The 12828-nt window shown below is 46.5% G+C and overlaps 1 protein-coding gene across 1 annotated transcript in view; it reads right to left on the bottom strand.

Annotated features, from left to right (window-relative positions):
* The window catches only part of ITFG1 (integrin alpha FG-GAP repeat containing 1), a 166103-nt gene that overhangs the window by 90979 nt on the left and 62296 nt on the right, over positions 1-12828 (bottom strand). Inside the window, 1 exon segment of the mRNA XM_015409414.1 lies at positions 6964-7058. Within this exon segment, the coding sequence (XP_015264900.1) occupies positions 6964-7058 (95 nt within the window).

Here is a 12828-nt window from a genome sequence, read left to right as displayed (position 1 = left end):
CACGCAAACACACAGAGAGGAAGACTGAGCCAGAACAATGGTGTTCAAACAGAGTCCATTTCATTCAGAAGAATTTAACAGTGCAACATTCATTATAACAACAAGGGAATCACAAGGATCATTCGTAGTGAGCTTCTAAATATCTCATGTTCGAGCTGCGTCCAGGAGTACCTTAAAAAGGTAAAGGTAAAGGTTCCCTTGCTCGAAAGCCAGTCGAATCTGACTCTAGGGTTGCAGTGCTCATCTCCGTTTCAAAGCCGAAGAGCCAGCGCTGTCCGAAGACGTTTCCGTGGTCATGTGGCCGGCATGACTAAACACCAAGGCGCATGGAACACTGTTACCTTCCCACAGAAGTGGTACCTGTTTATCTACCTGCAATTTCTTGCTTTCGAACGGCTAGGTTGGCAGGAGCTGGAACTAGAGACGGGAGCTCACTCTGTCTGGCGGCACCTGGGTCTCGAACTGCTGAACTACCGACCTTCCATAGCCTGCAGTTCAGCGTCTTAACCACCTGAGCCACTGCAGCTCCTTCTAGGAGTACCTTAGAGACCAACAAGACGTTCAGGGTGTGAACTTTTGAGACTCAAAGCTCCCTTCATCAGATACCTTTAGTCAGGGAGCTTTGATTCTTGGACAGGTTAAACCCTGAAAACCATGTTGGTCTCTTCAGGTACTGCTGGACTTGAATCCAGGTATTCTCCTGCAGACCAACACGGCCACCCTCTAAAACTAAATATCTCACGGATGCCCTTATGATAAAAAGAAAGGAGGAGTCAGCTGTTATCTGCTAAAATATCGTTTGGTAGGAACTATCAGACAGAAATCTGAGATCTCCTGCTGCTAGTTCTTACCCCCTGCTGGAAGACCAGTTGGTGAACGGCGGCTTCAAATTCAGCTTGCGCCGTTACCAGGAATCCCAGCAAGAATACAACAACTGTTAGGGATTTTCAGTTTGGCGTTCAAAAAAGAATCCTGTGCTCTGCAGAGACTCAGCCTTTGCCTGCTGTAGGCAGACACAGCTGATGGAAGGCCTCTGAACCACAAAAAGATCTGCAGCAGGGCTGCGATAATTAATTAACCAGTTAGACAGATTGATTAAAAACCTTTTGAGCCATTAAAACAGTACCCCTATTAATCAAGGAGGTGATTTAATTGAAAAAAAATATGTTTGACTGTTTTTAATATGAGTGCTGACTAAAATCGTTAGTGGCAGGCACCATTTCACACACAAAAAAGGAGTTTCCGCTTCTGTCCCTCTCGAGAAAGGAAATTATGCTCCTTCAGCAGCACCTGCTGCCACGTATTTCTGCGCCATTTAAACATAAAACATGTTTCGTTTCCTCCAGAAAGGGCGTGTTCATGTTCATGCAAAAAACATGCAGATTTAGTAATCGAACAAAACCAAAGAATCGTTAATCAAGCCCTATCTTTTAGATGCCTTGACCTGGATGGCCCAGGTTCTTCATGTTGGCTAATCCAGGCTGGCCAATCTCGTCAGATCTCAGGAGCTAAGCAGAGTCGGCCCTGACTAGTACTTGGATGGGAGACCTCCAAGGAATACCAGGGCTGTGACGCAGAGGCAGGCAATGGCAAGCCACCTCTGACCATGTCCTGCCTTGGAAACCCTACAGGCTCACTCACCGTTAAGTCAGCTGCAAGTTGACAGTATAACACACACACACACACACACAACATTTAGACAGCCCACTGTTTTCCTCAAGAGCGGCATCGTGTGCTGCGATGGAAGGCAAGAAGTCCTGTTCCACTGATGGGAATGCCATCACAGGCTGTGGTCACACGGAGCATTAGGCACGCTAGAGAGATGGAAGATAGGCGGATTTTCCGGGTGCGATCTCACTGCCACATCTGGGAAGTGTAGAGCTCCCTTGGCTCACCCGAGGCTTCACTCTGAAGATGCGCGGTAAAAAACTAGTACCTCGGAGGTACTAGTTTCCGGAAACCGCGGGGCAAGGGCGGGCGTGTGATTGCGTTTCCGGTGGAATCCCATGGCATCTGAAGCCCACCCATGTCCCCTCGCAAAAAGGTTTTTTCCCCCCAAGTGTCCTCGGGATGCGCACAAGCACCCAACGGGGCATGCACCCATGTAGGTGTACAGAAAAAACCTCACCCGTTTGCCGCGGCGCGGCGCTTCTTTGCCGCGCCGCAGGATTGTGGTGTGATCGGCACCTCCCCCCTACCACGGGACCTCCACGGGATGTCTACTCGCGCAACCATGCGTTATTTTGCCCCGGGGCAAACAGCCACGCTCCCCCTCTGCATTTTCCTGCCCGTGTGACCGCAGCCACAGTTGATGGGGATTTACTGTGGTACCCAGACCTGTATTTTCACAGTACTGTAGATCAATGCTCCCTCTAAGCCGTGTGGTCTTGTGAGCAAAAATTCCAGTTTGTGAGCCACTGGCATTAAAGTTGTGAGCGAGCGATTTGGCTGCTGCATAAATTAGTTTGCTCTGGAGCTTCCTGAGCGAAGACAAAAAAACGGTCAGCCAGCTCACGCTAGCTCAGCTTAGAGGGAACACCACTGCAGATACACATTCTCTAGTGAAAACTATCCATTTATCTTCATTTTCCTCATGGATTTATTTATTTTTATTTTATTTATCAAATTTATACCCTGCCCTCACCACTGAAGCAGGCTCAGGGAGGCTACCAAAGAATTAAAACACATAGATAGTCACTAAAACAATCATGAAGCCTTCTGAAAACAATCCAATACAGGGAGGTTCCATTTAGCCAGCACGACTAACAGATATTTATTCATTTATACCCCGGCTTTCTTGCCATTCAGGATCCAAAGAGGTTGATATCTCTCTCCTCTCCTCTGTTCTACCCTCTGCCTTATGAGCAGTGTTCCCTCTAAGCTGAGTTAGTGTGAGCTAGCTCACCGTTTTTTGACCTCTGGCTCACACAATTTTTGTCTTAGCTCAGGAAGGAGGGCTCCAGAGCAGACTAATTTATGTACTAGCCAAATGACTTGCTCACAACTTGAATGCCAGTAGCTCACAAAGTGAAAATTTTGCTCACAGGGCTCCACAGCTTAGAGGGACCATTGCTTATGAGCCAGGTTAGGCTGATAGTCTGTGACTGGCCCAAGGTCACCCAGCAAGCTTTCATGGCAGAGTGGAGATTCGAACCCAGGTCTCCTGGAGCCTAGTCCAGCACTCTAACCACTACCCCACACTGGGTAGCAACGGTGGCAATACCATCGGGATTCGGGATCGCCCTGAGAAGCTCAGCCATACATTGTGCGGCATGAACAACGTGGGATGGAACGATCTGCTGGACAGTGGTACCCAAAACGGGGCTGACTGGAAGAGGCCACCATAACACTCAGGACCATCTTGTCTACCGAAAGCACTTTATTATTGTTATTACTGTATTATTGTTATGATTTTACTGTTTTACTGGGTTTTATACATGGGCTTCTGCCCCCTTGTTAGCCGCCCTGAGCCCGCTTGCGGGGAGGGCGGGATAAAAATACCTAAATAAATAACTAAATCAACCCTCATACCGCACAAGGTTTTTCTATCATTCTGTGTGTGATGTAGGGAGGGGCTTCGGGTTCACAGAGCCTGCTTGGCATGCAGAAGGTCCCCCGGCATCTCCAATTAAAAGGATCAAGTAGCAGATTGATGTGAAAAGACCTCATCCCAATACCCTCCAGGGCTGCTGTCAGTCAGCGTGGACAGCCCTGACCTTGACTAGCCAATGACCTGATTCGTTATAAGCCGGGGATGAAAAGAGGAAATAGAGACTTGTATGGTTGTGTCAACTCCTGCTCAGCACTGCTACCAAAAATCCACCCAGTTTTAGTCTAAGGTCCGCAAATGGCACAGTTATTTGTCTCAAATCCCAGCAATCCAAAACTCCCCCCCCCCACACACCATTATCCATCTGCAGTACATCAGGAAGGCCGACAGGAACAGCATGAGCAGCAGAACAAAACGCTGGGCTTTCTAGTGTAACTAATCTTATCCGTTTCTCTTTCATCCCTTTTACTGCCCATCACCTTTCTCCACTTCCATTTACTGCAGCAAGGCTAGGGTGGTTTTGTAGCATGGGGGGGGGACGGGCTAAAAGTCCAGGAAGCAGAATCCTTTGTTTTGTGACTGCAAATCTATAAAGGAAGGTCCTTGGAAGGTTCCGATAAAGAAAGAAGGTTCCCCAAGTTGGCCCAACAAGCCTAATTCGGGGGGGGGGGGGCTCCTGGCCCCACTGCTGGACCTCCTGATGGCACCTGGTATTTTTGGCCACTGTGTGACACAGAGGGTTGTACTGGATGGGCCATTGGCCTGATCCAACATTGGCTTCTCTTATGTTCTTATGACAGTCATGCTAAGGCCATGCTAAGTCTCTACTTCGGCATCCCTGACTGGTGCCTCTCCCAGCCTCCTTCGGTAGATCGCTAAGAGAACCTTGTATATTTCTGGCTGACCTTGTTCTGTCGTTTGACGGTTCTTGACAGCCAGGAATTATTTGTTGTGCTTAATCTGAATTGTCCTCCTTTATCATTTGAAGCAACTACTTTAAAGCTGGGATGAATCATGTGGTGGTCAAAAAGCCAGCACGGTGTGGGGGTTAGAGAGTCAGACCAGAATTTGGGAAATCCAGGTTCGAAATCCAGGTTCCTCCTGGCCCATGGCTACAGTGGGGCTATTTGGGGCTCCGCCCCCTTCCTTAAAGGGACAGCCCCCACAAGACAGCACGAGACAGACCCCTTGCGCTGAAAGAGACTGTCCCCCCCGGGTGCTCTTGTGGCCACGATCCTGTGCAGGTTGCCTTGAGAAGGGGCTTTGCTTGTTGGGAAGGAGCCCGCAGGACTTGCCCGCCGGGGAGAGGAATTACAGCTAAGGAGTGGTGGGGTGAGGATGTAGTGGGGAGCTGTTTTTGTTTTTTTACTGTAAAATTCAAGCCCCACCCCCCAAAAAAAATTGCACCACAAGCCACAAAATCCTGGTTATGAGTCTGGGTTCTCCCCTCTGCTCTGGAGGCTTGTTGGGAGATTGCAGGCCAGTCTCAGCCTCAGTATAACTTGCCTCATGGTGGAGGTTAAGAAGGGGAGAATGTTGTTTCAGAGGTTAGCTGTGTTGGGCAGAAGAAGAAGAAGCCAAAGAAGAAGAAGAAGAAGAGGAGGAGCAGAAGGAGACTGGATTTAGACCCCGCCCTTCACTACCTGAAGGAGTCTCAGAGCGCGTACAATCTCCTTTCCCTTCCCCTCCCCACACCCTATGGGGTAGGTGGGGCTGAGAGAGCTCTCTCGAGGACTGCCCTTGAGAGAACAGCTCTGAGAGAACTTGTGACTGACCCAAGGTCACACGAGCAGCTGCATGTGGAGGAGTGGGGAATCAAACCCGGTTCTCCCAAATTAGAGTCTGCACTCCTAAGAAGAGCTAGACTCCTGACATCCTAGTCAGAAGGTGACAGGGGTTTAGCCAAAAAAAACAAAATCAGGAGGTACAATGACCTTTGTAATCAGCTTAATTAGAGCACAGAGGAAATCCTTGGGAGAGGAAATTTAGCATCTGTAATGAGATAAGAATCCTGTATCCCTATTCAGCTCTAGGGCGTCCATTGTTTTGAATTTGTGAATGATCTCAAATTCAGCAATCTCCCCTTGAAGCTTCTGCTTGAAGACTGCCACTCTTTGGTCAGCAATGGAATGACTGGGAAGATTAAAGTGTTCTCCCACTGGCCGTTGAGTGTTGTGATTTTTAATAGATCCAGTTGGTCAGCCGTGTTGGTCTGAAGCAGTACAACAGATTTAGAGTCCAGCGGCACCTTGAAGACCGACAAAGGTTTATTCAAGGTATGAGCTTTCGTGTGCACACACACTTTATCAAATATGACAAACTGATAAATATTTAATAAAGTGTGCATGCACGAGAAAGCTCATACCTTGAATAAACCTTTGTCAGTCTTCAAGGTGCCGCTGGACTCTAAATTTGTAGTGATTTTTAATGTTAGCTTTATGGGGGCGGTATTTTTTTGTCGTGTATGTGTGCGCGCACGTGCATCTGTCTGCACCTGGAAGTCACGGTGACCTCTGGTGACCGACCCCTACTGGGGGCCTGGAGGATATCCAGAGAGGTGACTGAATAAAGCCTGTCTCTGTCCTCCCGACTTGATATTCCAAGGAAGTCTCCCGTCCAAGGACTTGCCAGAGTCGACCCTGCTTAGCTTCTGAAATCTAATGAAATCTGGGCTATCTGGGTCAGGGCGATATTAGAAGAAGAAGAGAAGAGAAGAGATTGGATTTATACCCCGCCCTTCACTTGGAGTCTCAGAGCGGCTTACAAGCTCCTTTCCCTTCCCCTCCCCACAACAGGCACCCTGTGACGTAGGTGGGTCTGAGAGAACTCTGACACAAACTGCTCTTTTTCAAGGACAGCTGTGCCAGAGCTTGTGACTGACCCAAGGTCACATCAGCAGGTGCATGTGGAGGAGTGGGGAATCAAACCCGGTCCTCCCAGATTAGAGTCCGCGCACTTAACCACTACACCAAACTGGCTCTATGGATTTATATCCATTTATTCTTCTGCATAGGGGAGAATGTTGTAAGGAGAGAACGCTTTAAGCCAATTTGGGTCCTCACCGGGGAGAAAAGTGAGGCATAAATGAAGCAAATTTACCAGGGACCACACACTGGGGCTTCCTTCACTGTGGGAATGAAAAAAAGATCTGAGGACAAGCACAGGGCGGGTGGGCAGTGATGGGTGACAACCGTCTAAGCAAGTGTCTACTACCTGTACTCAAGTGCTTTGGAAAGTTCATTCAACATTCACACAGTGCATTTAATACAGCAAACACCACTGGCCGAAGAGACTGCCACAAATTACCAAGGAGCCCCAATTGACGTTCTCTCGGGGCGAGCCGGGCCTGAAACTGAACGCATCCCACCGCGCACACATCTTGTTTAACTTTTGCAGGCAGAAACTCGACTTACTTTGCCCAATTGTGCCTCATACAGGTAGATGACGCTCCTTTGGCAGGCGTCGTCATAACAGGCTGGCAGTAAGTGCTCGGTCTGTCCATCACCATCTGGCAAAACAAGAGGATTAAAAAATATATAATTCTGCATAAAACACCCTTTTTATCAGGAGGGGGGGAACCCCTCCCGGCAGACTCGCAGAGAGACAATGCATTTTGAGTGAATGTAAACGAAAGAATGTGTCAAGATAATTAAAAAGATAACACGGTAATCTGGAGCTCTGTCAGACGGTTATCTTGCCTTTCGGATCATTCCCGTGACAAGAGATTGCCACCCGTCTCCCTGTTAAACACTGAAGGTTATTCATACAGGTTAGACTTAAGTCTTCTGCAAACGGAAAGGGGGCTTTTGCTGCTGCGACTCCTTGCTCACATTGCCCCCAGCTGCTTGTAAGTCGGGAGGGCCTCCAGAACAGTACGTGCGTGTAGAAGGTCCTCCCAGGTTCAATCCCCGGCATCTCCAGTGAAAAGGATCAGGTGGGAGGTGATGCGGAAGACCGCTACCTGAGACCTTGGAGAGCCAATGCTAGTATCAGTAGACAGTACTGACCCCGAGGGACCAATGGTCTGATTTGGTACAAGGCAGCTTTACGGGCATGTGCAATAAGGGGGGGGGGAGATATGGAATTGGAATGAACGGCTTCTCCGCTTGCAAGCCAACTTTTGCTCCGTTTACGAACACATGAAGTCAGACCAGTGGTCCGTTCATGAACATATGAAGTCAGACCCTGTACCTTATTGCACAGGGGGAATATGGAATTGGAATGAACGGCTTCTCTGCTTTTAAGCCAACTTTAGCTCCTTTCACATATGAAGTCAGACTGGTGATCCAGCTAGGTCAGTACTGCCTACTCCAGTGGTACTCAGTCCACGGTTGTTAGCCGAATTGCTTTATTTACAGTAACTGGCAATTTATAAACTGGTTCTTGCCAACTATGCCAAGGTCCTGTTCCCACCAAGGGTTACCAGAGAAGGAGTCGAGGCTGGTGTTGTTAAAATAGATGTCTTTTACTTAAGAAAATAAATCTCATACAAACAATACTGATGCACCCACACATTCAATCAAGTTCCTTAGAAATACAGTTGCATTAGCAGGTAGGGTGATGCTGGGCTATACTTATCTGTCTTCGCAGCTTGGTTGTTCCAATGAAGAATGGATGGGAAGAAATAGAGATCTAGGGAGTATTAACACACGACCAGAACCAGCCAGAACGTGTGGGTCTCTTGACTGCAGATCAAGAGATCAGAGCAGAGGCAAGGGTTTGGGGATAGCAAGTGGGACTCAAGGGGAGTATAAAGCAGACAGGGGTTGTTGCGGAGGTTGCAAGCTAGGAAGGGCCAGGTGAATGGTCCTTTCCTTTTATAGGTGGTCCATTGGGTGGGAGGTAACTGTTCCAACCTGTGGACCCACCTTCCTGTTAGTCCATCCCAAAACTAATCCTCTTGGTTAGCTATAGGAGTGGGAGGTTGCCTAGAGGAGTTGCCAATATTGAAATCTAAAACCTTACTCAAGGAAGACATTCTCAAGAAGAGCGTGTATAATTTAACAACAGTGTATCAGAATACTGAATCGTAAAGATACCCCCATATATATGATGTTCAATTTATTACTATTGAGGATTTCAGTTAGAAAGATTTGTCGGAAAATGTTATATAGTTGCAAGATCCTCAGATATATGGTCAAAACCTGAAGAGTAGTATTGTTTAACTATGTATATATTGTATACTTGAATAACTTTTGGCACAATACATTAAGGTTTTACTCATCCCGGTGAGTGTTGTGCAATATATTGAACGTAATCCTGCAAGATTAAATTGACTCATTTATGAATAATCATGAGGCACATCACTTTTTATGTAACTATAAAGACCTTTTAAAAAAACTCTCATTACTGTTAACTTTTTAAAAAGGTAGCTTTTCAGAGACTGTGCTTTATTTACATATTTAGATAGCCTGCTTTCCCAAAAAGGGTCATTGGTTTAGCCTCTCTCAGAAATACAAGAAAATCTTCAATACTTGTGCTAACTTGCTTTCCGTTTTCCTTTCCCACCCACTGCGATAACTTTTATGCCTCAATTTGGATTAATTTTCAATTTAAATAAAACCCTCCCAAGGCCTTGTCCTTTTTAATTAGGGATGTAAATACCACAGCAGGAGGTGGCAGGGATGGGAACATTACGTTAACACATCTTCTCCACCTCAATCAACTTTCTGGAGCTTACAGAAAATTTGACTGCATCACCCTGCCACACTTATTAAGGAATATAAAACTTGTAGATGACAGCAGAACCATTCGACCTACACCTGACTAATTGAAAGCTGCAATAGTCACAAATAATTTAGCAGGAAGTGTTTGAGGTAAAGGCTGGGATTCAGAAAGAGTATTGAGTGCACACACATAAAAGAAGCACATGATTAGAAGGACTGTAGTATTTCCCCCCCTTCTGCCTGAATTCCTATGCATCACATCAAGTACCACTCGAGGAGGGGCCATGGTTCAGTGGCAGAGCATTTGCTTGGCATACAGAAGGTCCCAGGTTCAAATCCTGACATCTCCCCAGGTTTAATCTCCCAGTAGAAAACAGTGAATTCTTGAAACGACCACTACTGAAAGTTAAAGCAGAAAGTGCCAAAGCCAGATTACAGCTGAAAATCAAGAAGACCAAAGTAATGACTACTGGGGAATTGTACAACTTTAAGGTTGAGGATGAAGAAACTGAAATTGCTCCAGGTTTTCTACTCCTTGGCTCCATCATCAATCAAAAGGGAGACGGCAACCAAGAAATCAGAAGGAAAGAAATCAACAGGAAAGAAGAGAGTTTAAAAATAAATAGGGCATGGTTTCCTGTCCTGAAAAACACAAAAGGCTCTACATCTGACAGTAGCACTACAGATAAGATTAGAAGCTCAACAGCCAATCCACATACAAAAGAACCTCCTCAGGAAAGCTTCTCCATTAGCATGTCACAGCCTGGGGAACGCCTACAAGATAATCACTCGGCCCTACCCCACCTTCCTGAGGAGATATAAATTACCTGCCTACCTTTTCTTCTCACCTTGACACAGAGAGTACTCCATCTTTCTGTGTTATACCTCTGAGGATGCCAGTCACAGCTGCTGGCGAAACGTCAGGTCCTACAATGCCAAGACCACGGCCACACAACCCGGAAAATCTACAACAACTAATGAACGCCGGCCGTGAAAGCCTTCGACAGCAAATCAGAAGGAGATTGAGACTGGGAAGGGCAACCATGAAGGAGCTAGGAAAGATTCTTACATATAAGGATGTGCCACTGGCAAGCGAGAGCAAGTTAATTCACGCCATCGCATTCCCCGTGACTATGCATGGGTGTGAAAGCTGGACAACGAAGAAAGCTGACAGGAAGAACGTTGATTCCCTTCAAGTTTGGTGTTGGAGGAGACTTTTACGGATGTCGCAGACCATCCGAAAGACAAATAAGTGGGTTCTAGATTAAATCAAACCTGAACTCTCCCTAGAAGCTACAATGACTAAACTCGGGCTATGGTACTGGGTCGCATTATGAGAAGACAAATGTCACTGGAAACGACAATAACCCCTGACAAGTTGTTCCATTGTAAATACAAAGCTACTCCCTTGTGTTGGAAAGGTTGCAGTAATAAAGGCACATTAGTACACTGCTGGCGGGATTGTCCCCGAATTAAAAAGTTTTGGACTACGGTCATTGCTGAAATAAAGAAAAGTGGTGGAAGAATCCCCTGGATACAATATTTCCAAGTCCACCATACCTTAAAAGACATTGTCAGTAACTCTAATTTAGAAAGGGATTTGCTACCTTTTGAAAGATTTTTGAAGAATAGAGATATGATCCTAAAGGTTTATTGGCAACAATTTATGCTCAACTACATGATCGTCTCTGGAGGGGCTCTTCGTCGACCATGGAATCCTGGCAGAAGGATTGCGGAGTTACCTTTACAGAGGTGCAATGGCGGACAATTTGGTCTTCCAGTATGTTTAAAACTAGAGATATGAATTTGAAATTACAACACTACAAATTATTCGCAAGGTGGTACCTTACCCCTGACAAGTTGTTCCATTGTAAATACAAAACTACTCCCTTGTATTGGAAAGGTTGCGGTAATAAAGGCACATTAGTACACTGCTGGTGGGATTGTTCCCGAATTAAGAAGTTTTGGACTACAGTCATTGCTGAAATAAAGAAAATAACTAACTATGAGATTCCAAATACACCTGCATCTCTTTGGTTACATTTTTGGCCAGGTCTGAAGCTGTCTAAACAGAACAAAGAGTTAATTTCTACTATGCTAATGGCTGCAAAAAACTTAATGGCTTTAAGTTGGAAATTGTCTAAGGTACCAAATCTGTCACAATGGAGATCTAAACTGTGGGACTTGATAGTTTCAGATAAAGTCGCTATGCAGTTAATAGCTTTTGACAATCCGAAAGGTGTTAATAATTTTTTGGAAAAATGGTTTGTGTTCTTTGAATATCTTACTGCTTGTCAACCCCGATTATATGCACTACCTCAGAAATATAGAGACTTTGTGTTTTATTAACAAGTATTGTGCGTATGGATAACATTTCTCTTCTTGTTTATTAGATGTTGTTGAATGATACTGTATACAACTAACAAGTAATACAGGATGTAAAAATATATAAAACTAAAAAAGGGAGAGGTGGCGCAGGCGGTAAGACGCCTGTTGTAACATCATCAGCGAACAGCCACTATGGCTGTTTGAGACCCACCGCAGCTGGGGTGGGTCCTAGTCCCAGCTCCTGCCCACCCAGCGGTTCGAAAGCGTACTCGCAAGTAGATAAATGGGTACCTGCCCCTAGGTGGCAGGGGGCACCGGCGGAGCAGTTGGTGACCCGGTGACGTTGGGTGGCGACGGAGCCCGGATGGAGGCAGAGCTGTGGCGGCGTGATGACGCAGCGCGGCGGAGCCTGAAGGGACGAAAGCTGGAGCTGCGGTTGGCGCGCGGCCACGTGCTGAAGAAATCCATCAGAAGCCCACCGGAAGAAGTCGTCGACCCATCCTAGGGCGCCGGGAGTAACATCTGAAGTCCGCCCGAATACACTAACAGAACGCACCGCCTGGGTGCTGGTAGGTGGCCCCTCCCCCCATACAAATTGTGGCCCTAGGTAGGAATTTTTTTTAAAAAAGTATATGTAAACCGCTCAGAGACCCTTCGGGGTCAAGAGCGGTATATAAATCGAAAAGTAAAAAAATAAAAAAAATAAAAATGCTATATATATAAAAAAGATAACGCCAGGAAGAGCTGAAGGCAGCAGGAAAAGAGAAAGACCCAACATGAGATGGATGGACTCCATCAAGGAAGCCCCAAAGGCCCTCAGTCTATAAGACCTGAGGAAGGCTGTTAACAGTCGGACGTTTTGGAGGAAATCCATTCATTTATAGGGTCGCCATAAGTCAGAAGCGACGTGATGACACTTAACACACACCTCTCCAGTTGAAAGGAGCAGGCAGCAGGTAATGCGAAAGACCTCAGCCTGAGACCCTGGAAAGCAACTGTCAGCCTGAGCAGGCAACATGGACTGTGATGGACGGATGGTCTGAGTTGGTAGAAGGCAGCTGTGTGTCTGCGCTCTCCTAAGCTCCTTCACAACATTCATAACGTGAAGGGGAAGAGCAGAAAAACAGAGCATTGGAAAGGCCTGGAGCGTATGGGAGCCTATTCGGAATGTTTTGTGCTCTTGGGTGTGTAAGCAGCTTAAAATTCGTATCAGAACAGGTGGACTGTACTAAAAAAGGTAAAGGTTCCCTTGCTTGAAAGCCAGTCGAATCCGACTCTAGGGTT

Source organism: Gekko japonicus, unplaced genomic scaffold, assembly GCF_001447785.1.
Source record: "Gekko japonicus isolate JY-2015 unplaced genomic scaffold, Gekko_japonicus_V1.1 scaffold794, whole genome shotgun sequence".
In the NCBI taxonomy this organism is placed as follows: Eukaryota; Metazoa; Chordata; class Lepidosauria; order Squamata; family Gekkonidae; genus Gekko; species Gekko japonicus.
Note: the sequence above shows the minus strand (reverse complement) of the source record. Positions and strands in the feature narration are given on the sequence as shown.